The sequence below is a fragment of the Oncorhynchus nerka genome, linkage group LG22 (genome assembly GCF_034236695.1).
Source record: "Oncorhynchus nerka isolate Pitt River linkage group LG22, Oner_Uvic_2.0, whole genome shotgun sequence".
Classification (NCBI taxonomy): domain Eukaryota; kingdom Metazoa; phylum Chordata; class Actinopteri; order Salmoniformes; family Salmonidae; genus Oncorhynchus; species Oncorhynchus nerka.
Window position 1 is genome coordinate 18,700,548 of NC_088417.1, and position 26,829 is coordinate 18,727,376.

General features: G+C 46.6%; 1 protein-coding gene across 1 annotated transcript; it reads right to left on the reverse strand.

The window, feature by feature from the left end:
* Positions 1 to 1,132: 1,132 nt before the first annotated feature.
* On the reverse strand, positions 1,133 to 26,014 carry pan3 (poly(A) specific ribonuclease subunit PAN3). Its single transcript, XM_029626377.2, is given in 19 exon segments — positions 1,133 to 4,203; positions 7,392 to 7,530; positions 7,704 to 7,768; positions 11,420 to 11,549; positions 11,885 to 12,024; positions 13,681 to 13,768; positions 14,230 to 14,395; positions 17,171 to 17,272; positions 17,380 to 17,496; positions 17,620 to 17,781; positions 18,678 to 18,735; positions 18,970 to 19,045; positions 19,047 to 19,072; positions 19,198 to 19,430; positions 21,425 to 21,569; positions 23,243 to 23,424; positions 23,552 to 23,627; positions 24,078 to 24,193; positions 25,306 to 26,014. Coding segments are annotated over 19 exon segments (2,496 nt in total). The 5' UTR covers positions 25,637 to 26,014; the 3' UTR covers positions 1,133 to 4,059.
* Between the last annotated feature and the right edge of the window lie 815 nt (positions 26,015 to 26,829).

Here is a 26,829-nt window from a genome sequence, read left to right on the forward strand (position 1 = left end):
TTCCAATCTATGCAGAGCTATGGTGTAGAAGTTCTATAGAACATGCATGATAGTGCAAAGAACTCAGTGGCTAACGGACACGTGCATGTATTCAAAACATTTCAAATGTTTAAGCAAAGAAGAGAGTTACCACACTTAGCAAACTGACTGACAACACAATCCTATTTTCTCACCAGCATGAACCTAGAAGACAAACACACTATGTTTTGGTATTCTTTATTAAAATACTGCTGTACACACAAATATTACAACATTTTAGTCAAACACAAAGAGGGGCATACAACATACTAAGATGGTGATGGAGGTGTGTGTGTGTGGGAGAGAGGTGTGTGTGTGTGTGTGTGGAGAGAGGTGTGTGTGTGTGTGGAGAGAGGTGTGTGTGTGGGGGAGAGAGGTGTGTGTGTGTGTGTGTGTGTGGGGGGAGAGAGGTGTGTGTGTGTGTGTGTGTGTGGGGGAGAGAGGTGTGTGTGTGTGTGTGGGGGAGAGGTGTGTGTGTGTGGGGGGAGAGAGGGTGTGTGTGTGTGTGGGGGGAGAGAGGTGTGTGTGTGTGTGTGGGGGGAGAGGGTGTGTGGGGGGGAGAGGTGTGTGTGTGTGTGGGGGAGAGAGGTGTGTGTGTGTGTGAGAGAGGTGTGTGTGGGGGAGAGGTGTGTGTGTGTGTGTGGGAGAGAGGCAGCAATAGTTAGTGATGCACGGGTTGACTCATAACCCGCAATCCCCATGGTTATATGCGCAGGGCAAGGGTTTTAGGGTCCTGAAATATTGTGTGGATGAAGGGTGGGTGGCAGGTGGAATAAAGTGAAGGGGGGGGGGGGGGTCATTTAAAAAAAATTGTACATGTTTAATTGTGTAACTCATATCTATAGGCTACATTGAGGTTTTTCTTTAATTAGAAAAATGAGTGTGTAAACCTAAGCTTCAGGGCCTAACTGCAGGCTCCGCGTGCCAACTAACCTAGCAGGGCGCTATTTTATTTCCCAACAGTGCTGCAAAAGAATGACGAAAGTAGGCCGTTATAGTATCAACTGGACAGTGGCTACTTTGGTTTTCTAAACTTTATTTTGTGTAATAGTGTATTTATTTTCTAAGCCATAGAAAATAGTAAAAATAAATATATACACACACACACCCCCCACACACTTCAATAGATGTTTTATTTAATTCATATGCTGGTAGAGGCTATTAGCCCACAGGCAGTCGGCCTAAAATATATCCATTTATTGTTTCACATTGTGTTTTGCAAAAGGTGTCAATTTAGGCTATTGTTTCACATTTGTTTCAGCAAAACAACTGTTCTACTGTTCAATAGGCCAAAATATTCAATAACTTGATGAAATGTTGAAGAAAAACATCAATGTTCAAGAGAAAAGGGAACAGAGCATTTTCTATATTAGCGGGTTAGGGTTGGATGTAGCCCTCAGATTTCCACTCACATATAGTCGGGTTGTTTAGGGTGCGGGTGAACAAACAGCTGACCCGCGCATCACTAGCGCTAGTATTACTGGAGTGTGTGTCATCATGGTGATATGATAAACGTTGACATGTGTGGATAGTGATGGCTGTGTGTTGTATGGGTGTGTGGATAGTGATGGCTGTGTGTTGTATGGGTGTGTGGATAGTGATGGCTGTGTGTTGTATGGGTGTGTGGATAGTGATGGCTGTGTGTTTATGGGTGTGTGGATAGTGATGGCTGTGTGTTGTATGGGTGTGTGGATAGTGATGGCTGTGTGTTGTATGGGTGTGTGGATAGTGATGGCTGTGTGTTGTATGGGTGTGTGGATAGTGATGGCTGTGTGTTGTATGGGTGTGTGGAGAGTGATGGCTGTGTGTTGTATGGGTGTGTGGATAGTGATGGCTGTGTGTTGTATGGGTGTGTGGAGAGTGATGGCTGTGTGTTGTATGGGTGTGTGGATAGTGATGGCTGTGTGTTGTATGGGTGTGTGGATAGTGATGGCTGTGTGTTGTATGGGTGTGTGGAAGAGATTGGTTTAAAGATAGGGGTCTAAGCACCACATTCACCAAATATGCTTTCGGTCTTGATCATGTCACAGGAAACAGTACATGATTCTAACATAGCCAACTCACAGCTCACCTCATGGAGTAGGTAGAAGATGCCCCTAACAACTGACATAGGGTCAGATATGTTGTCACCCCCCTAGTAGTTCAGGTAAGACTGGATGCTAGATCTGTGCTTAGGAGCATCCCCCCGCACTTAAGAGTCCCGCCCACACCGATCTGACTGGATAAAGGGCGACCAATGACGGCCAAACACATTCAGTCATTGGGCCCCTGCAGCTGTCCATTGTCCTGAGAGAATTCCAAACCATCCAGAGGGTCTATTCAATAGGGTTGAATGTTGCACATAGAACTGTGATGTATAGAATAGACCTTCTCATGTGACTAGAAGTCTTGGTATGATCTATATAATACATTTCTAAAACACTTTGAATGTTTCACCCTTCTGAATAGATCCTTGCTTCTGAGTGCAACAGCCACCACCCACCCCCCTTACCAATTCTCTAGCCTTCTCCCTGATGTACACTCCTTCACTACCCATTATGAATTCAAAGGCATTGGATTGGTATAAGCATGGTTTGGAGTTTCCATCATCTCTCTTATGCCAATCCATTATTTTTAAAGCCATGAGAGGGTGTGAATGAGAGCACACTTCAGGGGGAAAAACCCAGGGGACCTCCGGAAGGGGTCAAAGGTGAAAGGTGACTCCTGGTCATCGCTGCTCGGTGTCTCCAGCATGTTTTGTGTCACATGATCTTAAAAGGTCAAATAAAAAAAAGACATTTTCTTAAAATGATTCAAAACCCCTTCCTACAATCCACTTCGCCCCATTGCCCCGTTCCTTGCCCCCCCCCCGCAAATTGGTCCACAGAAAAACATTTGTGTTGAGGCAGAAAGACTGTCCCTTCCATGTCCCATCATGCATCACTGCACAACAGCAGAGTAAAGTGAGAAGAACCAGCTAGAAAGAATCATCACAAAAAGCATAACGTATTCTCAAATGAAGAGGTCACCAGGGACCCTTCAGGAGAGGGAGAAAGACGGAGGGAGGGGCCCTTCAGGAGAGGGAGAAAGACGGAGGGAGGGACCCTTCAGGAGGGAGAAAGAGGGACCCTTCAGGGGAGGGAGAAAGAGGGAGGGTGGGCAGCAAAGAAAATAATTGAGGCAGAACTGGCTCCATTCTCTAGTTATGCCCAATCCATGGGTTCTACCCCAGAGCTGACAAAACAGTTCCATCCCCCGAGTTCATAATTTGTGTCACAACATTTTCCACAATAGTGTCCATCATTGAGCAATAAAGGAGGGGCTGCCTGGCCTGCCTGACTCTGCTCTAACAAACACAACACACCCCTCAATGGTCTGTTTCAACAGAGTCCCCATCCCAACCCACAGCCTACTCCAAAACTCAGTGGGTTGTCCTTTTGAGTGGGAACCAACAACTAAGGCTGACTTGGACCGGCCCATTTCATGAATGGGTTCTTTGACCACCCCCTTAGAAAGCATCCAGTGGTCTGTCCCGTCTCTTAATGTGTTGGTATGAAGGGGTGTGGTCTCCAGCAGAGACACGCAGTAGAAAGCCTGATTTCAGTTCTCAGTCTGTGTCGGTGTGTGTCTGTGACTTCAGCTCTGTCTGGAGGTGCATCTCGTAGGCCACTTACACATTCATTAAAAGTCAAATAGTGAATCCTCCACAGAAAAAAAGCAGGAAAAAGTTCAATACCATGTGGTTGGTTTATTTTTTTAGTATCCGTTTTGTTCCCCAGTTCTAAAATAAAATAATGCAGTGTTCATCATCCTTGTTGTCATCGTCACAGCTTCCGTTTCTGTCCACTATTTGTAGTGGCAGCTGCTGGGTTTTTAGGAAAACAACAAAAAAATTACCCTGGTTGCTAAGACAGTGTATGTGACTGATCCAGCAAGTCCCGCCCCCTCTGATGATGCCATCACTATGCGCCTGGTCCTCCGATGTAGTGCAATAATGTGCTTTCAGGTTCAGGGTTCAGGCAGTCCCACCCCGCTACCTGTGTGTGGGGGGCGGCAGGGGCGCTACAGGGGGCCAGTGGCAGCCGCCTGCTGCAACTCCTGGAAGGTACTGTCGAAACAGCGCTTCAGGTCTGAGTAGGTCACCACCAGAACACTCTTCTCATCACGAGATACCAGGTTTATCTTCTCAGGCACGCCCGCGTCCAGCTACACAGAGAAATGGGAGAGAGAGAGATAAGTCCTGCTAGACTGGTAGTCCAGCTACACAGAGAAACGGGAGAGACATAAGTTCTGCTAGACTGCTAGTCCAGCTACACAGAGAGAAGAGAGAGAAATAAGTACTGCTAGACTGGTTGTCCAGCTACACAGAGAGACAAGAGAGAGAAATAAGTACTGCTAGACTGGTAGTCCAGCTACACAGAGAGACAAGAGAGAGAAATAAGTACTGCTAGACTGGTAGTCCAGCTACACAGAGAGACTAGAGAGAGAAATAAGTACTGCTAGACTGGTAGTCCAGCTAAACAGAGATAAGTACTGCTAGACTGGTAGTCCAGCTAAACAGAGACCGGAGAGACAGAGACAGATAAGTACTGCTAGACTGGTAGTCCAGCTACACAGAGACAGAGAGAGATAAGTACCGCTAGACTGGTAGTCCAGCTACACAGATAAATAAGTACTGCTAGACTGGTAGCCTAGCTACACAGAGAAATAAGTACTGCTAGACTGCTAGTCCAGCTACACAGAGAGACAAGAGAGAAATATAAGTACTGCTAGACTGGTTGTCCAGCTACACAGAGAGACGGGAGAGAAATAAGTACTGCTAGACTGGTAGTCCAGCTACACAGAGAGACCAGAGACAGAGAGAGATAAGTACTGCTAGACTGGTAGTCCAGCTACACAGAAAGAAGGGAGAGAGACAGATAAGTACTGCTAGACTGGTAGTCCAGCTACACAGAGAAATAAGTACTGCTAGACTGGTAGTCCAGCTACACAGAAAGAAGGGAGAGAGAGAGATAAGTACTGCTAGACTAGTAGTCCAGCTACACAGAGAAATAAGTACTGCTAGACTGGTAGTCCAGCTACACAGAGAAATAAGTACTGCTAGACTGCTAGTCCAGCTACACAGAGAGACCAGAGACAGAGAGAGATAAGTATGGCTAGACTGGTAGTCCAGCTACACAGAGAGATGAGAGAGATAAGTACTGCTAGACTGGTAGTCCAGCTACACAGAGAGAAGAGAGAGAGATAAGTACTCCTAGACTGGTAGTCCAGCTACACAGAGAGAAGAGAGAGATAAGTACTCCTAGACTGGTAGTCCAGCTACACAGAGAGAAGAGAGAGAGATAAGTACTCCTAGACTGGTAGTCCAGCTACACAGAGAGAAGAGAGAGAGATAAGTACTCCTAGACTGGTAGTCCAGCTACACAGAGAGAAGAGAGAGAGATAAGTACTGCTAGACTGGTAGTCCAGCTAAACAGAGACCGGAGAGACAGAGACAGATAAGTACTGCTAGACTGGTAGTCCAGCTACACAGAGACAGAGAGAGATAAGTACCGCTAGACTGGTAGTCCAGCTACACAGATAAATAAGTACTGCTAGACTGGTAGCCTAGCTACACAGAGAAATAAGTACTGCTAGACTGCTAGTCCAGCTACACAGAGAGACAAGAGAGAAATATAAGTACTGCTAGACTGGTTGTCCAGCTACACAGAGAGACGGGAGAGAAATAAGTACTGCTAGACTGGTAGTCCAGCTACACAGAGAGACCAGAGACAGAGAGAGATAAGTACTGCTAGACTGGTAGTCCAGCTACACAGAAAGAAGGGAGAGAGATAAGTACTCCTAGACTGGTAGTCCAGCTACACAGAGAGAAGAGAGAGATAAGTACTCCTAGACTGGTAGTCCAGCTACACAGAGAGAAGAGAGAGATAAGTACTCCTAGACTGGTAGTCCAGCTACACAGAGAGAAGAGAGAGATAAGTACTCCTAGACTGGTAGTCCAGCTACACAGAGAGACGGGAGACAGAAAGCGATAAGTACTGCTAGACTGGTGGTCCAGCTACACAGAGAGAAGAGAGAGACAGAGAGAGATAAGTACTGCTAGACTGGTAGTCCAGCTACACAGAGAGAAGAGAGAGACAGAGAGCGATAAGTACTCCTAGACTGGTAGTCCAGCTACACAGAGAGACGGGAGACAGAAAGCGATAAGTACTGCTAGACTGGTAGTCCAGCTACACAGAGAGAAGAGAGAGACAGAGAGAGATAAGTACTGCTAGAGTGGAGAGTGAGGAGAGAGTGAGGAGTGGAGAGTGAGGAGAGGACGGAGGGTGAGTGGAGAGTGAGGAGAGGACGGAGGGTGAGTGGAGAGTGAGGAGTGGAGAGTGAGGAGTGGAGAGTGAGGAGAGGACGGAGGGTGAGTGGAGAGTGAGGAGAGGACGGAGGGTGAGTGGAGAGTGAGGAGAGGACGGAGGGTGAGTGGAGAGTGAGGAGAAGAGTGTGTGGAGTGGGGGAGGGTGAGTGGAGAGTGAAGAGTGAAGAGGACGGAGGGTGAGTGGAGAGTGATGAGAGGACGGAGGGTGAGTGGAGAGTGAGGAGAGGACGGAGGGTGAGTGGAGAGTGAGGAGAGGACGGAGGGTGAGTGGAGAGTGAGGAGAGGACGGAGGGTGAGTGGAGAGTGAAGAGGACAGATGGTGAGTGGAGAGTGAGGAGTGGAGAGTGAGGAGAGGACGGAGGGTGAGTGGAGAGGACGGATGGTGATGAGAAGAGTGTGTGGAGTGGGGGAGGGTGAGAGGAGAGAGAGGAGCGTGAGTGAAGAGGAGTGAGGAGGGAGGGTGAGTGGAGAAGAGGGTGAGAGGAGGGTGAGTGGACAGTGAGGAGAGGACAGAGGGCGAGTGGAGAGAAGAGTGTGTGTGAGGGAGGCTGAGTGCAGAGGAGGGAGGGTGGGTGGAGAGGAGAGAGGGTGAGTGAGTGGAGAGTGAGGGAGGGTGTGAGGAGGAAGAGAGGGTGAGTGAGAGGAGCGTGAGTGAGTGCAGAAGAGGGAGGGTGAGTGAGAGGAGCGTGAGTGAGTGAGTGGAGAGTGAGTGCAGAAGAGGGAGGGTGAGTGAGAGGAGCGTGAGTGAGTGAGTGGAGAGTGAGTGCAGAAGAGGGAGGGTGAGTGGAGTGGGTGTGTGTGTGTGTGTGTGTGTGTGTGTGTGTGTGTGTGAGAAGGCACAAGGGAGAAGGGAATGAAAGGGAAATGAGAGAAGAGAATGAGAAAAGGGATGAGGGATGGGTGACGAGAAAGAGCACTGAGTAAAAGACAGAAAGAAGGGTGATAATGACCCAGAGAAGAGAGAGGCAGAAAGATAGAGCGAGGGAGAAAGAGAGAAACACAGGAAGAGAAGCAGGCGGCATACTTTGTTGAGGCAGGAGACGATGTGGCTGAGGTCTATCCAGGGGGTCCCAGACTCCGTCACCTGGTGGAACAGGTGGTCTCTGAACAGTTTCAGCAGGTACCGGTCTCCCGTTTCCGACCACGTACGGTCCTTCTGAAACCTGGGACAGAGAGACACACAGAGAGACACACAGACACACAGAGACACACAGAGAGACACAGAGAGACACAAAGTTAGACACCAACAAGTGAAGAGAGCTTGTAGAAGTGTGAAATGAAGGGAGAGTCAATTGGTCGATGTGAAACATTTACTTCAGAGTGATACAGTACTTACTCTGGCCTCTCGTTGATGGTGCCCAGTTTAGCCAACAGACGGAAGAGACGACCATTCTGGACCTCCTACAACAGATATAAAGCAACTTGATTCGTCAAATATCATACTCCTAGAACCACAACACAACGGGTCAAATGAACCATTGATGTTAAGTCCAAAATGTATTATTTTCACCTGGAAGAGGTGTTTGTCTGTGTGAACTGTAGGTGGTAGTATTATTTATACACAGAGTACAAAACATTCCTAATATCAAGATGCACCCTCCCTTTCTGCCCTCAAAACAACCTCAAGTTGTCAGGGCATAATCCATGGTCTAAAAGTCCTTCTTTAACCCATCTCCTCCCCTTCCTCTACACCGATTGAAGTGGATTTAACAAGTGACTTCAATAAGGGGTCATAGCTTTCACCTGGATTCACCTGGTCAGTCTGTCATGGAAAGAGCAGGTGTTCCTACTGTTTTGTACACTCAGTGTATATTACTTTACTGGAGTTAAACAGACCATCTGCAATACATTTTTGGACTTTTAAACTAAACAGTATATACCCATTGATTCTTGAAGAATATAAAGTATAAATATAGCCTCAATATTTGATCAAATCTTTATGGCTCAGTTGGTAGAGCATGGCATTTGTAACACCAGGATAGTGGGTTCGATTCCTGGGACCACCCATATGTAAAATGTATGCACACATGACTAAGTCACTTTGGTGAGTGTCTGCTAAATATTATTATACACTGCTCAAAAAATAAAGGGAACACTAAAATAACACATCCTAGATCTGAATGAATTAAATATTCTTATTAAATACTTTTTTCTTTACATAGTTGAATGTGCTGACAACAAAATCACACAAAAATTATCAATGGAAATCAAATTGATCAACCCATGGAGGTCTGGATTGAGTCACACTCAAAATTAAAGTGGAAAACCACACTACAGGCTGATCCAACTTTGATGTAATGTCCTTAAAACAAGTCAAAATGAGGCTCAGTAGTGTGTGTGGCCTCCACGTGCCTGTATGACCTCCCTACAACGCCTGGGCATGCTCCTGATGAGGTGGCGGATGGTCTCCTGAGGGATCTCTTCCCAGACCTGGACTAAAGCATCCGCCAACTCCTGGACAGTCTGTGGTGCAATGTGGCGTTGGTGGATGGAGCGAGACATGATGTCCCAGATGTGCTCAATTGGATTCAGGTCTGGGGAACGGGCGGGCCAGTCCATAGCATCAATGCCTTTCTCTTGCAGGAACTGCTGACACACTCCATCCACATGAGGTCCAGCATTGTCTTGCATTAGGAGGAACCCAGGGCCAACCGCACCAGCATATGGTCTCACAAGGGGTCCGAGGATCTCATCTCGGTACCTAATGGCAGTCAGGCTACCTCTGGCGAGCACATGGGGGGCTGTGCGGCCCCCCAAAGAAATGCCACCCCACACCATGACTGACCCACCGCCAAACCGGTCATGCTGGAGGATGTTGCAGGCAGCAGAACATTCTCCACGGCGTCTCCAGACTCTGTCACGTCTGTCACGTGCTCAGTGTGAACCTGCTTTCATCTGTGAAGAGTCTGTTGGCGAATTTGCCAATCTTGGTGTTCTCTGACAAATGCCAAACGTCCTGCACTGTGTTGGGCTGTAAGCACAACCCCCATCTGTGGACGTCGAGCCCTCATACCACCCTCATGGAGTCTGTTTCTGACCGTTTGAGCAGACAGATGCACATTTGTGGCCTGCTGGAGGTCATTTTGCAGGGCTCTGGCAGTGCTCCTCCTGCTCCTCCTTGCACAAAGGCGGAGGTAGCGGTCCTGCTGCTGGGTTGTTGCCCTCCTACGGCCTCCTCCACATCTCCTGATGTACTGGCCTGTCTCCTGGTAGCGCCTCCATGCTCTGGACACTACGCTGACAGACACAGCAAACCTTCTTGCCACAGCTCGCATTGATGTGCCATCCTGGATGAGCTGCACTACCTGAGCCACTTGTGTGGGTTATAGACTCCGTCTCATGCTACCACTAGAGTGAAAGCACCGCCAGCATTCAAAAGTGACCAAAACATCAGCCAGGAAGCATAGGAACTGTGAAGGGGTCTATGGTCACCACCTGCAGAACCACTCCTTTATTGGGGGTGTCTTGCTAATTGCCTATAATTTCCACCTGTTGTCTATTCCATTTGCACAACAGCATGTGAAATGTATTGTCAATCAGTGTTGCTTCCTAAGTGGACAGTTTGATTTCACAGAAGTGTGATTGACTTGGAGTTACATTGTTTTGTTTAAGTGTTCCCTTTATTTTTTTGAGCAGTGTAGTAATTGTGATCTCACGGACAGTCAGTCCTTGCATCCATCGCTAAATCTATGAATTTGAGAGGGATTACATTTCTCCAGTCCTATCATTCAACTATTTTCCAAAACAGAGGGGGGGTGGCCACTTTTTTTATATTTTGAACTGCAGATTGTTCCTTTAAATAAGTCACCATCAATGCAAACCCACAGAGAGCATGAACACACACACACCATTTCCTGTTGTTAACACAATTCGACACAGTGGTGCTTATCTATGTTGTATGCAAGGAAGGAGAAGTACGTGTAAAAGCATGAAGGTTAATGTGGATAAAAATACTACCAGAAACCCATCTGAACAGGAACCCCACACCAAGGGAGTAACATGACTCTCGCACAGACAACTCATAGACTGAAAGGTGGCATTTCCTGTTTAATGCTAAAGATGGCAGCAGAACCGCTCACACAGGACATACTCACTCCTCTCTTCCCTGATACAAGCACCAAAACAAAACTGAAGGGGGGCAGGACAGAAGAGGAAAGCAGAAGCTGTAGAGTGGACAGAGGGACCACAGCCCACACCCTGTATCTCCACACCCCTCTCCTTCCTCACCCTCGCCACCTTCCCTTCACCACGCCTTCTACAGAGCAGAGGTCACAAAAACACACACAGTCTTTTGATGCGTATGTGAGTAAAGTACATGACGGGGGAAAGAGTGTCACGAAAGGCCTGATGGAAACATGTGGACAATACTAAATATGCTTGACAAGGTGGGCTCTCTACGTCAGTCAAATTAATTATGCAAGAAATGGTAGGGGAATTGCCTTTATGAGCAAATATTGATATAATAACTAACCATCATATCGAAGTCAACTTGGAGTCACACGATGACATGGTGTGTGGCCCTCCCACTACAACTCAGAAAACCATTCCGTTTATTAGGCTACAGATTAACTTCACATGGTGGGGAAGGCTTGATGCTCCTTCCCAATAAATACCCAGGGTCCTACTCTGGTGGCATGATGATCGATGCTTGGCTGCCATTTCACAGAATAATACTCTTTTGTCCATAACAATCTCATCATGTAGGTAGTCTACCTTCACTGTATCTGCCAGCTGTTGGCTAGAGCACACATACCAACACCAGAGTGGGCACATTTGCTATATAAACGCAACATTTATGACAGAACCCATCTGTAAAGTAGAAAATGAGATGGAAATCCATTTAACTTGCAAGAATTTAAGTGCAAAAGTTATTTGAAATAAGTCCTCACGCACAGCATTTTATCATCAACAAGTCAATTTGATGGAAGCATCTCTGGTGGGAAAATTAGCATATTGTGTGTATGCAGATTTGAGAATATTCACATGAAATCTGTCACCAACTGGATGAAAACTTAGCTACTGTTGAACTCCATGACCCAACAGTGTGTGTACCTTGGCAAGGTCCTCCTCGATGACATCATTCCTCATCTGTGATGCATCCAGCTGTGTGTAGAAGCGAGCTCCGATCATAGGCATGATGTCATTGACGCTTCGCAGCCTTGACTGCTCTGTCAGCAGATACCTACAACACAGACAGCATTACTTCAGTCAGTCCGAACTAACAACACAGGAGCATCAAACTCAATTCCTGGAGGGTCACGTCTGAGGCTCTTGTTCTCGTCTTTCAATTAGTGTCCAATTAAGACCAAAAAACAGGTGAGGGGAGTTCCTTACTCAGTAGTGACCTTTAATTCATTAATCAAGTGGAAAGAAAGAGTGAAAACCTGCAGACACTCGGCCCTTGAGGACTGGAGTTGGACATGTGATGCCATACGTGAGTGTTTGTTGCAGATGCGTGAGAAGTTGATTAACACCAGCTTCATAGCCTTGTGCAGGTTCTGTCTGTGGGTGTCTTACAGGATGAGGTTCTTGAGGTCTGATGAGTAGTTGATTGACACTAGCTCCATGGCCTTCTGCAGGTTCTCTCTCTGAATGCCAGACAGAGAGTTACAGGCCAGGGCCAACACCACCTTGCCCAGGGATATCAGGTCCGCTTGCTGCACACACACACACACGAGAAACGGGTTAACAAAACACACTACAGGCCAGGGCCAACACCACTTTGCCCAGGGATATCAGGTCCGCTTGCTACACACACACACACACACACACACATGAGAAACGGGTTAACAAAACACACTACAGGGAGGGGCCAACTCAACCATTTCAAAGAATATCAGGTCAACATCTCATAAAGCCAAGTATAACAGACACACACTAGGATTTAAAACCCTACATAAACACCAGTCATCACTACACCAGCAGTCTACCATATTCACATAACACCAGTCATCCCTACACTAGCAGTCTACCATATTCACATAACACCAGTCATCCCTACACTAGCAGTCTACCATATTCACATAACACCAGTCATCCCTACACTAGCAGTCTACCATATTCACATAACACCAGTCATCCCTACACTAGCAGTCTACCATATTCACATAACACCAGTCATCCCTACACTAGCAGTCTACCATATTCACATAACACCAGTCATCCCTACACTAGCAGTCTACCATATTCACATAACACCAGTCATCCCTACACTAGCAGTCTACCATATTCACATAACACCAGTCATCCCTACACTAGCAGTCTACCATATTCACATAACACCAGTCATCCCTACACTAGCAGTCATCTACCATATTCACATAACACCAGTCATCCCTACACCAGCAGTCTACCATATTCACATAACACCAGTCATCCCTACACTAGCAGTCTACCATATTCACATAACACCAGTCATCCCTACACTAGCAGTCTACCATATTCACATAACACCAGTCATCCCTACACCAGCAGTCTACCATATTCACATAACACCAGTCATCCCTACACCAGCAGTCTACCATATTCACATAACACCAGTCATCCCTACACCAGCAGTCTACCATATTCACATAACACCAGTCATCCCTACACTAGCAGTCTACCATATTCACACAACACCAGTCATCCCTACACCAGCAGTCTACCATATTCACTCAACTGATGTCATCACTACACCAGCAGTCTACCATATTCACATAACACCAGTCATCCCTACACTAGCAGTCTACCATATTCACATAACACCAGTCATCCCTACACCAGCAGTCTACCATATTCACATAACACCAGTCATCCCTACACCAGCAGTCTACCATATTCACATAACACCAGTCATCCCTACACCAGCAGTCTACCATATTCACATAACACCAGTCATCCCTACACTAGCAGTCTACCATATTCACACAACACTAGTCATCCCTACACCAGCAGTCTACCATATTCACTCAACTGATGTCATCACTTACCTGCATGGCATCTATACATTGAATTGCTTACTATCATGTACAGGCTACACGCAACCTCTTGCCGCAGCTAGTGTAGACAATGTCCAATCTCAATCTCACATTTTGATCTCCAAACTAGCTGTGTGGCAGATGCTAAAATATAAACTGTGGCTAACAAAATGGCTGATACAATGTGGCCACTAAAGTACTTGACAAAATACACATTTCCGGTTTGAATGGGAATACCAGGAAGGAAAATTGACACACACACACACGAACAGGGTACAGAACAGAACCATGTGTCCATCTGAATCAGAACTAGGCTGTGTTCTGCCAGACTGACAGAGAGGGAGGTTACTGTACCTGGTACTGTGGCATGAGGGTCACATGGTTGGTCTGACTGTTGTCAAACGTTAAGACATCAAACACCCCTACACAGTTCACCCGTAACCTGCAGGGACAAACGGCATGGTGAGCTGTGTGTGTGTGTGTGTGTGTGGGGGGGGGTTCTCCACATTCTGCAGTCTGAAAAAAGGAAGCCAGGACTAATACAGGGCTTCTGCTTTCACTGTTCCTCTACAGGAAATAAGCCACCAGATAAGCATCAGGGGGCTGCAGACACAATGGTTTATACACAGTTCCCTAGCAGGGAACTTTACGTAGCTTGCCCACAATCAAGCAATGCAAAAATGGTGGGAATTCAGGACTAACACAGAGACAGCAGCTGCAACATTGAACTGGTTAGCTATCAGTTTCTGACCACACTGCGTCACATTAAAAATCTGTGTCTCTACCTGGTATCAGAAAACATGGACCTTGCTGGGATCCATAACCTTGGTCACTATTATGTGTGCCTGCAAGGTGTGCATGTGTGTGTGTGTGTGCGCCTGCAAGGTGTGTGTGTGTGTCTACCTGGTCTTGCCGGTGATGAGGATCTTGCTGGGGTCCATGACCCTGCAGGCCAGGCCAGCAGTGTGGATGGTTCTGAGAGCTGAGCTCAGCTGTACGATGTAGGCCCAGATCAGAGACTCAGGAAGCAGACCAGCATGCTGCCGGGGTGGTGGGGGCTCGTGCTGTCCTACAGGGGGGCACCAGACTCACACGATTAGAAACACATAGAGGCTTCTCAAATAAAAAGGATAGACTTCCTAGGCCAGTTTTGTTTATTTAACTAGGCAAGTCAGAAGAACAAATTCTTATTTACAATGACAGCCTACACCGGACAAACGCGTACAATGCTGGATCAATTGTGCACCACCCTATGGGACTCCCAATCACGGCCTGGATTCGAACCAGGGTGTCTGTAGTGACGCTTCAAGCACTAAGATGTAGTGCCTTAGACCGCTGCACCACTTGGGAACCAAATGTCAAGACACGTAGTCACAGACATACAACACACACACAATGAACACTTGAGAGAGGTGTTAGTGTGATATAGAGTAGTAATTACAATGGTGGTCATAGAGGCTGAGAGGCTCTGCTTCCTCTGGGCTTGCCTAGTAGCTATAGCACCTGTCTCAGGATCAGTTTCAGCCACAGCTTCCCCCCACCCACCCCAACTACAGCATGAGCACACCAGCAACCACACACACACACAACATCCCTACTATCACACAGACCAGCAACTGTTAGTGCTGGCACCACAAACATCCACCCCCTACACCCCTTTACCACAACCACAGATATGCAGCTAGCACCGGTCACCTCACAGAGACGCAGCTAGCACCGGTCACCTCACAGAGACATCGTTAGCACCGGTCACCTCACAGAGACCCCGTTAGCACCGGTCACCTCACAGAGACCCCGTTAGCACCGGTCACCTCACAGAGACCCCGTTAGCACCGGTCACCTCACAGAGACCCCGCTAGCACCGGTCACCTCACAGAGACCCCGCTAGCACCGGTCACCTCACAGAGACCCCGCTAGCACCGGTCACCTCACAGAGACCCCGCTAGCACCGGTCACCTCACAGAGACCCCGCTAGCACCGGTCACCTCACAGAGACCCCGTTAGCACCGGTCACCTCACAGAGACCCCGCTAGCACCGGTCACCTCACAGAGACACCGCTAGCACCGGTCACCTCACAGAGACACCGCTAGCACCGGTCACCTCACAGAGACACCGTGGAGGGAGTACATTGGGGTCAGTATGAAAGAGGTGGAGGGGGGACCTTGGGGTCAGTATGAGAGAGGTGGAGGGGGTACGTTGGGGTCAGTATGAAAGAGGTGGAAGGGGGAATGCATTGGGGCCAGCATGAGAGGTGGAAGGGGGAATGCATTGGGGCCAGTCAGTGGTGGTGAGGCATTGGGGGTGGAGGGAGTACGTTGGGGTCAATATGAGAGCGGTGGAGGGGTACGTTGGGGTCAGTATGAGAGCGGTGGAGGGGTTGGGGACGTTGGGGTCAATATGAGAGAGGTGGAGGGGTACGTTGGGGGGTCAGTATGAAAGAGGTGGAGGGAGGAATGCATTGGGGGTCAGTATGAGAGCGGTGGAGGGAGTACGTTGGGGTCAATATGAGAGCGGTGGAGGGAGTACGTTGGGGTCAATATGAGAGCGGTGGAGGGAGTACGTTGGGGTCAATATGAGAGCGGTGGAGGGAGTACGTTGGGGACAGTATGAAAGAGGTGGAGGGAGGAATGCATTGGGGGTCAGTATGAGAGCAGTGGAGGGAGTACGTTGGGGTCAATATGAGAGCGGTGGAGGGAGTACGTTGGGGTCAGTATGAGAGCGGTGGAGGGGGTACGTTGGGGTCAGTATGAGAGAGGTGGAGGGGGTACGTTGGGGTCAGTATGAAAGAGGTGGAGGGAGGAATGCATTGGGGGTCAGTATGAGAGCGGTGGAGGGAGTACGTTGGGGTCAATATGAGAGCGGTGGAGGGGGTACGTTGGGGTCAGTATGAGAGCGGTGGAGGGGGTACGTTGGGGTCAGTATGAGAGAGGTGGAGGGGGTACGTTGGGGTCAGTATGAAAGAGGTGGAGGGAGGAATGCATTGGGGGTCAGTATGAGAGCGGTGGAGGGAGTACGTTGGGGTCAATATGAGAGCGGTGGAGGGGTACGTTGGGGTCAGTATGAGAGCGGTGGAGGGGCACGTTGGGGTCAATATGAGAGGTGGAGAGGTGGAGAAAGAGGTGGAGTACATTGGGGTCAATATGAGATTGGTGGAGGGAGTACGTTGGGGTCAATATGAGTGGTGGAGGGAGTACGTTTGGGGTCAATATGAGAGAGGTGGAGGGAGTACGTTGGGGTCAATATGAGAGCGGTGGAGGGAGTACGTTGGGGTCAATATGAGAGAGGTGGAGGGAGTACGTTGGGGTCAATATGAGAGCGGTGGAGGGAGTACGTTGGGGTCAATATGAGAGAGGTGGAGGGAGTACGTTGGGGTCAATATGAGAGCGGTGGAGGGAGTACGTTGGGGTCAGTGTGAGAGCGGTGGAGGGGTACGTTGGCGTCAGTGTGAGAGAGGTGGAGGGGGTACGTTGGGGTCAGTATGAGAGCGGTGGAGGGAGTACGTTGGGGTCAGTATGAGAGCAGTGGAGGGAGTACGTTGGGGCGGGTATGAGAGAGGTGGAGGGGGTACGTTGGGGTCAATATGAGAGAGGTGGAGGGGGTACGTTGGCTTCAGTATGAGAGAGGTGGAGGGGGTACGTTGGCGTCAGTGTGAGAGAGGTGGAGGGGGTACGTTGGCGTCAGTGTGAGAGAGGTGGAGGGGGTACGTTGGCGTCAGTGTGAGAGAGGTGGAGGGGGTACGTTGGGGTCAATATGAGAGAGGTGGAGGGAGTACGTTGGGGTCAATATGAGAGTGGTGGAGGGCGTACGTTGGGGTCAGTATGAAAGAGGTGGAAAAAGACTCACCCCACTTCCTCTTGGTGAAGTAGGAGTCGGCAGTGGGGTCGTTGAAGTGCCTGCTAAACATGGTCTCTGCCCCCGCATGGAAGTCATAGGAAAACACCAACGCTGAGAGAAACAGGAGGTTAGTGTGGGGGTTATGAATCAAACATACACTGAAACAAAAACCAATGGAAACACACTTAGAGACCCCCCCACACACACACACAACTCACAGTGGTCTCCAAAGGCCTTGGTGGTGAAGACCTCCCTCAGGGTAACAGAGTTGGAGTGCTGGATCTTCTTCCACATGTCCACCAGCATCATACACTTGGTGTTCACCAGCCTGAAACCTGGACACACACACAGGAAAGACATTTAGAGAACATGACCACTCAGGAATCCTTTTATTTTCAATCAAGGCTGATCATTTAAAATTCCAAGGACATGAAGGCAAAGTGTGTGTGTGGTCTCACCATGTACCCTCCTCAGGCAGTAAGGCAGGTCGTCCTTGCTGTTGACGGCCTTGTAGCAGGAAGTGATGTAGCTGAAGTTGCTGGTCTTCTGCAGGCGGTTGGGAGGGGGGACAGGCTCCAGGGGAAACAGGCTGTGGTAGCTATCCACCTCAGAGGGAACACCTGGGACAGGGATACACATCATGAGAACACACGTACACGGAGTGGACAAAACATTACAAACACCTGCTCTTTCCTTGACAGACTGATCAGCTGAAACCTATCATCCCTTATTGATGTCACTTGTTTTAACAAGTGTAGTTGAAGGAGGGGAGACAGGTTAAATAAGGAGTTTTAAGGCTTGAGACAATTGAGACATGGATTGTGTATGTGTGTCATTCAGAGGGTGAATGGACAAGACAAAATATTTAAGTGCCATTGAACAGGGTATGGTACTAGGTGCCTGGCACCGGTTTGAGTGTGTCAAGAACTGCAACGCTGCTGGGTTTTTCATGCTCAAGTTTCCCAAGTGTATCAAGAATGGTCCACCACCCGAAGGACATCCAGCCAACTTGACACAACTGTGGGAAGCAATGAGTCAACATGGGCCAGCATCCCTGTGGAACGCTTGATACCTTGTAGAGTCCCTGCCCTGACAAATTAAGGCTGTTCTGAGGGCAAAGGGGGGTGTACACAGCGTATATACACCAACACACAATGTCTACATCAAATACATCAGTTGACACTCATCTTCATCTTAAGTTTTGATAGTTGAACAACTTGACAATATTCTATAAACCAACCAGTGTGACTATTTGTGTGTGTGTGTGTGTGTGTAAACTGTCGTCAGGAATCCTACAGACAGAGACACGACTCAGCTGCGAGTCTCACTTTCAGCCAGCAAGGAAACTCCACATCGACCGCAACAGAAGCTACACAACCATACCGTCAGAACACATTTCAACTGTCCAACAATGACCACAACGTCAGAACCCATATCAACTGTCCACAATGACCACAACTCCAATAATAGCCCCTCCACTACCTCTATTCAGCCAATCAGGGAAGGAATGCTTTACCGGTGTTCTCTGACTGGTCGATCTGAGCCATGGTGATTAGATGTCTGTTTATCAGCTCCTACAGGGAACCATAGGAAATGACATCAGAGATCAACACTGACATCACAGTATGATTGGAGGATTAGAACAGAGCCAGACAAACAGAACCAGGTAGATGAGAGAGAAAGAGTCAAACATGGAGACAGGGCAAAAAAGAGAAGGGACCAAAAGGGAAACAGAAAGTTGGTTTCAGACAGGAAGAACCAGGGGGGTGAAGAGAGAGATACTGACAAATTAGAGACAGGGGGGGTACCTGTCGGAGTTCATCAGCCATGAAGAAGGACGGAGCGTTGGCTTTGGGCTGCATGTAGGCCACGTGGGGAGCAGTGGGGGTAGATGTGGTAGGTAGGAAACACCTGCACAAAAACACATTTAACGACTGTACTTCCTATTGATGGAGAAATCATTACTGACAGTCCACTGATGATAATGAGGAATTTATTTTCAATGCCGTCAGTAAAGGCAACTAAATGGAACGTACCATCCCGGCCATGGGAGCGGGGGTGTTGTCGGTGTAGAAGTAGGTGGTCCCCCCCACCGTCTCCTTCTGGATGATGTGGGCCCCCTGGTCAGACACACTGGTGGGCACCATGTAGTTAGCCGGATTGGGGTTGTTGGGGTTGGGGGTGTGGCTGCGCCGGCGAGGGGCAGGGGAGGTGTGGGGGGTGATTTTGGGGGAGTGGAGGGGGGAGGACCCTGCAGAAAGAGACATCCCTGTGGAGAGGGGGGATACCAGAGAGGACATTGGTTAAGCAGAGGTACAGAGTTCATTGGGGTGGCTCCAATCATTGTTCTAACGGGTGACTGACTATGGTGGAATTCTTCATGCTGGGGATTTACTTGAATAATACATTGTCTGTTGTTTTTTCTAGAGCATCTCCATTGTATGGAGTCCATTCACCTGTTTGCCAGGAGAACAATGGGAAGTAACATCATTAGAGAACCTCTGCAAACTCACTCAACCTGACATATCCACGATATGGTGCAAAAAGAGAGCAGGGCAGAAAGCAATACAACCCCTTGGTTGGTGGGTTCTACAGTGCCTTGCGAAAGTATTCGGCCCCCTTGAACTTTGCGACCTTTTGCCACATTTCAGGCTTCAAACATAAAGATATAAAACTGTATTTTTGTGTGAAGAATCAACAACAAGTGGGACACAATCATGAAGTGGAACAACATTTATTGGATATTTCAAACTTTTTTAACAAATCAAAAACTGAAAAATTGGGCGTGCAAAATTATTCAGCCCCCTTAAGTTAATACTTTGTAGCGCCACCTTTTGCTGCGATTACAGCTGTAAGTCGCTTGGGGTATGTCTCTATCAGTTTTGCACATCGAGAGACTGAATTTTTTTCCCATTCCTCCTTGCAAAACAGCTTGAGCTCAGTGAGGTTGGATGGAGAGCATTTGTGAACAGCAGTTTTCAGTTCTTTCCACAGATTCTCGATTGGATTCAGGTCTGGACTTTGACTTGGCCATTCTAACACCTGGATATGTTTATTTTTGAACCATTCCATTGTAGATTTTGCTTTATGTTTTGGATCATTGTCTTGTTGGAAGACAAATCTCCGTCCCAGTCTCAAGTCTTTTGCAGACTCCATCAGGTTTTCTTCCAGAATGGTCCTGTATTTGGCTCCATCCATCTTCCCATCAATTTTAACCATCTTCCCTGTCCCTGCTGAAGAAAAGCAGGCCCAAACCATGATGCTGCCACCACCATGTTTGACAGTGGGGATGGTGTGTTCAGGGTGATGAGCTGTGTTGCTTTTACGCCAAACATAACGTTTTGCATTGTTGCCAAAAAGTTCAATTTTGGTTTCATCTGACCAGAGCACCTTCTTCCACATGTTTGGTGTGTCTCCCAGGTGGCTTGTGGCAAACTTTAAACAACACTTTTTATGGATATCTTTAAGAAATGGCTTTCTTCTTGCCACTCTTCCATAAAGGCCAGATTTGTGCAATATACAACTGATTGTTGTCCTATGGACAGAGTCTCCCACCTCAGCTGTAGATCTCTGCAGTTCATCCAGAGTGATCATGGGCCTCTTGGCTGCATCTCTGATCAGTCTTCTCCTTGTATGAGCTGAAAGTTTAGAGGGACGGCCAGGTCTTGGTAGATTTGCAGTGGTCTGATACGCCTTCCATTTCAATATTATCGCTTGCACAGTGCTCCTTGGGATGTTTAAAGCTTGGGAAATCTTTTTGTATCCAAATCCGGCTTTAAACTTCTTCACAACAGTATCTCGGACCTGCCTAGTGTGTTCCTTGGTCTTCATGATGCTCTCTGCACTTTTAACGGACCTCTGAGACTATCACAGTGCAGGTGCATTTATACGGAGACTTGATTACACACAGGTGGATTGTATTTATCATCATTAGTCATTTAGGTCAACATTGGATCATTCAGAGATCCTCACTGAACTTCTGGAGAGAGTTTGCTGCACTAAAAGTAAAGGGGCTGAATAATTTTGCACACCCAATTTTTCAGTTTTTGATTTGTTAAAAAAGTTTGAAATATCCAATAAATGTTGTTCCACTTCATGATTGTGTCCCACTTGTTGTTGATTCTTCACAAAAAAATACAGTTTTATATCTTTATGTTTGAAGCCTGAAATGTGGCAAAAGGTCGCAAAGTTCAAGGGGGCCGAATACTTTCGCAAGGCACTGTAAGTCAGAGAATGAAGTGGTTTCTGTAGTGGATGGCTCACCGGGTGCTAGGGCAGCGGCGGTGGAGCTGCTGAGGCTGGGGTGGGGGAAGAGGGGCAAGGGGAAGGCTGGAACACTGGACTGGACCATAGTGGCCATGCGGGGAACCCCCTTAGGGATGAACTCATTGGCTGTAGGGTTGGGAGCCTGGGAGAGCGAGCGAGAGGGAGCGTGAGAGAGAAAGAGCGAGAGATGCATGATATTAGAATTAGATTAAGTTGTTCTGCTTCATCAGAGATTGTATTAGTATAATGTTTATTTCCTTGTAAGCAGCTTTGGCTTCATCGTATACTGGAAAACATACATTTCTCTATGTATTTATTTGGACAGTGAAGCTCAAATTTTTAAATTGGCTCTATACTCCAGCATTTTGGATTTGAGCGCAAATGTTTTATATGAGTAGACATCAGGGGTGCAACTTTAGTTTTCGAAGTGGGGGGACAACATAATTTTTTTTATCCCATCGGATAAATACTCCAAACAGCCTGCCTAATCCCTCGGAGGCGTGTGTCCGCATGGTCCTAAAGCACACTATTGCCTCGTTTTGTATCACATTTCAATAATAAAACACGGGGAGACAAAAATAACATTTCAGAACGTCCCCAGTGAAAGTTGCATCCATGGATGATAGTACAGAATGTCACTTTATTTGAGGGTATTTTCATACACATCCGTTTAACCGTTTAGAAATAAAAGCATCTAGTCCCTCCATTTGAAGGTGTCACTATTAATTGGATAAATTCACTTATAGGGCTCTATTTTCAGCTGGCGTTAAGGAGGTGGAACTGTCAAACGCACGTTAGTTTGCAATTTCATCATGTAAAATCTGGCGCACTGGCATTTTCCAGCTATTGCACCAGGTTCAGCAATTTACCAGTCTAAAAATCAGCTGGTTTGCGCTGAGATGGGAGAGGTGGGAGAAATATGTCAATTTCAGTGAATGCAACTAGGGATATTTAAGACCGATCAAAGCTGGTTTTAGCTGTAATGCAATTGGTTATGGCATCGATTTTGCCATGAATCGTGAACAATGATGAGCGAGAAAGCTGCAGATGCACAAAGATCATGCCCCCAAAACATACTAACCTCTCCCCATCTCCCCAAGGGAGGTTAGCATTTTTGGCGGGCGTATGATATGCCTTTCTCACTCATCATTAATCACAATTCATTCATGATTATCTGTAATATTGGTAGCATCCACATTAATGTAGAAGTGTTCAGAAACGTTCTATTGTTATTTACAATAAAAGTGACTTCAAAATGACAATACATTATTTAATACATTATTTAACATTATTTCTATTGGGCACAACATAATCCGAAACATAACCAAAACAAACTGCAAATGTATCCAACAAGTTTGTAGAGTCACAAGCTTGATGTAGTCATTGCGTGCTAAGAATATGGGAACAAATACTAAACTTGACAAAATTGAATACACTATAAATGAAATTTCTCCAAATACCTATGACACCTCCATTTCTAAATATAAACAAAACATGAAAACACACTCAAATAAAAAGGTGACTTTTTGTAATCTTGCCTCAGAACATTTGATCTCAAATCCAAAATGCTCGAGTACAGAGCCAAATGAAGTTTTAGCTTCACTGTCCAAATAAATACGTAGGGGAGTGTATAAAACAACCAACAGAGACAGGATGACATTAGCTAGAGAAAACACACAACCCAACCACCACAGATGGATTTAGGTTGAACTATTTTCCACAGTAGGCCCTAAAAAAACACAATAAACACCTCAAAATTCAACTATTACCCTTGGTTGATAACCGCACCAGGACCCAGGATAGTGGTGCTCTTACCTTTCTCCTTTGTGATATGCTCAGAGCACCAAAGTCACTGAAGAGTGAGGATATAGGAGAACTAACTGGATCAGGAAGAGGACATAGAGGGAGAGGGAATGAAGACTGTGTTGTCCACGGAGAGTTTTCCATCGACCCACAACTCTGACCTGGTCCAACTGCCAGGGTTCCATGGAATAGATCTGTCAGTGATGTCATGGGTGTTCCAATCAAAGAGTTAGAAACTACTTAAATTATAATTCTACAGTTATTAGTGTCAATGATCTGATACATAAAGTGTTCTGTAGGTGCTGGGTTCTAACTTCTTACCGTGAGCGCTGTGGCTAAAGTTCTTTTCACCATCATCAAGGAGACTGGGAGAACTGCTGCTGCTGCTGGTCATTCTCTACAAAACAATCACAAACAAAACACAGATGCTTAAAAGTGTACTCTCTTAGTTAGCTAACATATCCTAGCAAAGCAAACAACCCTGATTTTCTTAAAAGGTACTAGTCTGTAGCAAAATAATTCCCATTAGTATCTGCATCACTGGCTGATTGTCTTGGAATTCTGCTTAGGTGTATAAATCTGGTTCAAATGACAGATTAAATAGCCTACATACGAGCACAATTGAAATAAACAAGTACCTAGGCCTACGCAATGAATTGTCTTTGGACCAGTACTGAACCAGACTTTCTGATTAACATACAAGAAGAACACCTTTTCCACATTAGCACTATCATTCAGTAATTGACCCATATTTCCTAATTTACCGTAGATCTAAAGCTGGTACCGGAACACTTGAGTGCATCTGTTCAGTCAGTACTATATAGTTTCATTCGGAGGCTGGTCATACCTGCATCATTGAGTATTTAGACTCTGCGGGGCTCCCGAAGCCGTTGACCCCAATAAAGCTGCTGCTGAAGTAGGAGTTGGTCAGATTAGCATCAGTCCCACCCTCCATACCAGGGACTGCAGAGGACAAGGATGAGGGGTTCAGAATCAGACATCCCTTCTACTACACAGGCACAAGATCTGGATGGTCCTGGTAAATGTCCTATTCAATGTTTGGAAAACATTATGGAGACTGAGACAAGCGATGCCAAACAGACTGTCAGCCTAATGTATTGTTTGGCCAGTTGCTGGTCAAAAACATCTCAATTAAAGAACAGCTCACTTTCTCCCTTAAAGAGTCAACAAGAATCTCATTCATTAAATGGCTGTGTGAAGCAAAATGCACGTAATGCACAAAAGTCGTTTAACTAATGTTGACTGTCTTCATTTGCAGGACTGGTCCGTTACAGATGAGTAGCCAATCAGCAAGCTTCTTGAGAAGATGTAAACACTTAAACTATATCCAGTCAGCTAGCTAGCCAACTTGTGTGCAAAATGATAATATCCACGTTGCAATCAAACGTGTCATTGTGCATAGTTCAATTATATCGCATACAGCTGTGTGGTGGTTGCAATATGTTGCTAGTTAATTATGCTAACTAGCTACTAAATAAAGGGACTTCATAACACTGCAGCAGCTGTTTTGGGTTAGCATGTAAGCTAGCTAGCCATCCTCATGCATGAAGACAAGAATGATAAAATATATCGCTTCCAAACTATTCCACATTAACTAGCTAGATGCATTAACTAGCGCGTTAACGTAGCTATTGCAAGAGTTGTGTAAACGTTAATTTGCCACAAATTTTGATTTTGCAAGAGTTGATTATGACTAGGCTAAGTTGTTTAGCCATAGTTTGATAGTTAACAAGTTAGCCAATGATTGTCTGAATTTGCCCACTCATGTCTTGAAGCGGTCAAATACAAAATACTGAATTGTCTCAGTTAGCTAAATGCATTATTTGAAGGAGCTCAAGCGTCGACGCTGGATGAAAACTTTAGTGCTCCGACACTTTAATTAGGTATGCTTGATTGTGTAGCTTGAAAAACACGTTTTGGGGGCAGGGGCCTCAAAGAATCCCCGGGCTCAATTTTAACAAAGCCACTCACACGCCCCAAAACCAACAACCACCGATGAGGATGTGCTAGGCCCTGTCGTGTCGAACAGGGGTTACCAGACCAAGCATACTCACTGGTTAACAGCTGTCCATCCAGAGCCGTGCCTGCAGACCCAAGAGAGTCGCTCTTTTTGGTGACGGTCGGCACCCCTACCGGGCAGGCCGGGGGTGCACTAAGCGGATACCCCGCTGCCGTCACGGCTCCTCCTGACATGGATAAAGGGACAGGGCTTCCTCCACCACGAAGAGACATGTTTGCCATGGACGGTTCCTCGTGCAAAAACTGACACTCGTCCCCATAAAAGCAAGTCTTGTCCTTTGCGTAGTATCGGCAGAACTTCACCTTGACGCAGGGAATTCCGACACCCCCGAGCGGAGCAGCTGAAGCTGGGAGTCCACTGTTCATGGCACCGCTGCTGCCGCCGGAAAATATTCGAACATAGAGAGACGTCGATTGCTAATTAGCTTGCTCTCGAGCTGGGTTAGATTAATGTAAATGCAAAGCGATATGCAACAGCACATATGATTCGTCCAAACCTAAAATTACATCACTCACATATACGTCTAGATGATAAGGACATCGCGTTTGATAAATCCTGGTCGTTTTTGTCGCTACCCATGTAGCTGGCCTAGCTAGTAGCTAGCCTGTTGTTGAGCCTCGTTCACCCTTGTTGTTGTTGTTTTCTGCTCTCTGGCTACTCCGCTAGGAACCAGCTAGCATAGCATTGCATTGTGGGTAGCTTGCTACAAAGCAAAGTGTGTAATCATTAGTCCAAACAGTTGCAAAACGTTTCATTTTTGAAACGAAAACAACCGTTTCTATTAGACAAATTCAGGTAGGTCCCGTTTCGTTCCGTTTGCTTCCGTTTAAGAAACGGTTAGCAACAGGTTCGGCGTAATGAATACGCCCCAGTGACATGTGAAGCGGCTTTGACTGAGGGACAGCTTTTTTGTCTGTGTACAGAAACAACGATTTCCTATACAGAAATATGTTAGTTTGTCACCATACCCAATCGTTGTATAGAATATGCAGTCATGAAAGTGCAAGTGACGTGTGATATTAAACCTCTGTCATGTAGTAAATCACTGATGTCACAGAAAAGGCTAAATGTCATGTCACATTGTAGCAAGCCAACATTTAGGGCTGTTTGTTACATTGTAGCAGGCACTACACAGTATTCCTTTTCCCTTTGACATTTCACCAGTCATTGGATTACTCGTAATCACTTGATAAAGACATTTCTGTAAAGTAAAATACCTATGGTCCTACAATAATATTATAATCAATCCAATGAAAATGTGAGAATATTTCAGACTAAATAAATATGTGGGATATTTTATATACATTTGGTTTCATTTTATTAGGATATTAGAAATATTGCTATATAATAAGTAAGCGGTTATTACATTAGGGCCTATAGGCTCTAGTTCATCACCAGGTAGTCTGGCAGTTAGAGTGTTTTTTTAATACATTTTTTATTTAACCTTTATTTAACTAGCCAAGTCAGTTAAAACCCTATTCTTATTTACAGTGATGGCCTACCCCAGCCAAACCCTAACCAGGACGACACTGGGCCAATTGTGCGCTGCCCTATGGGC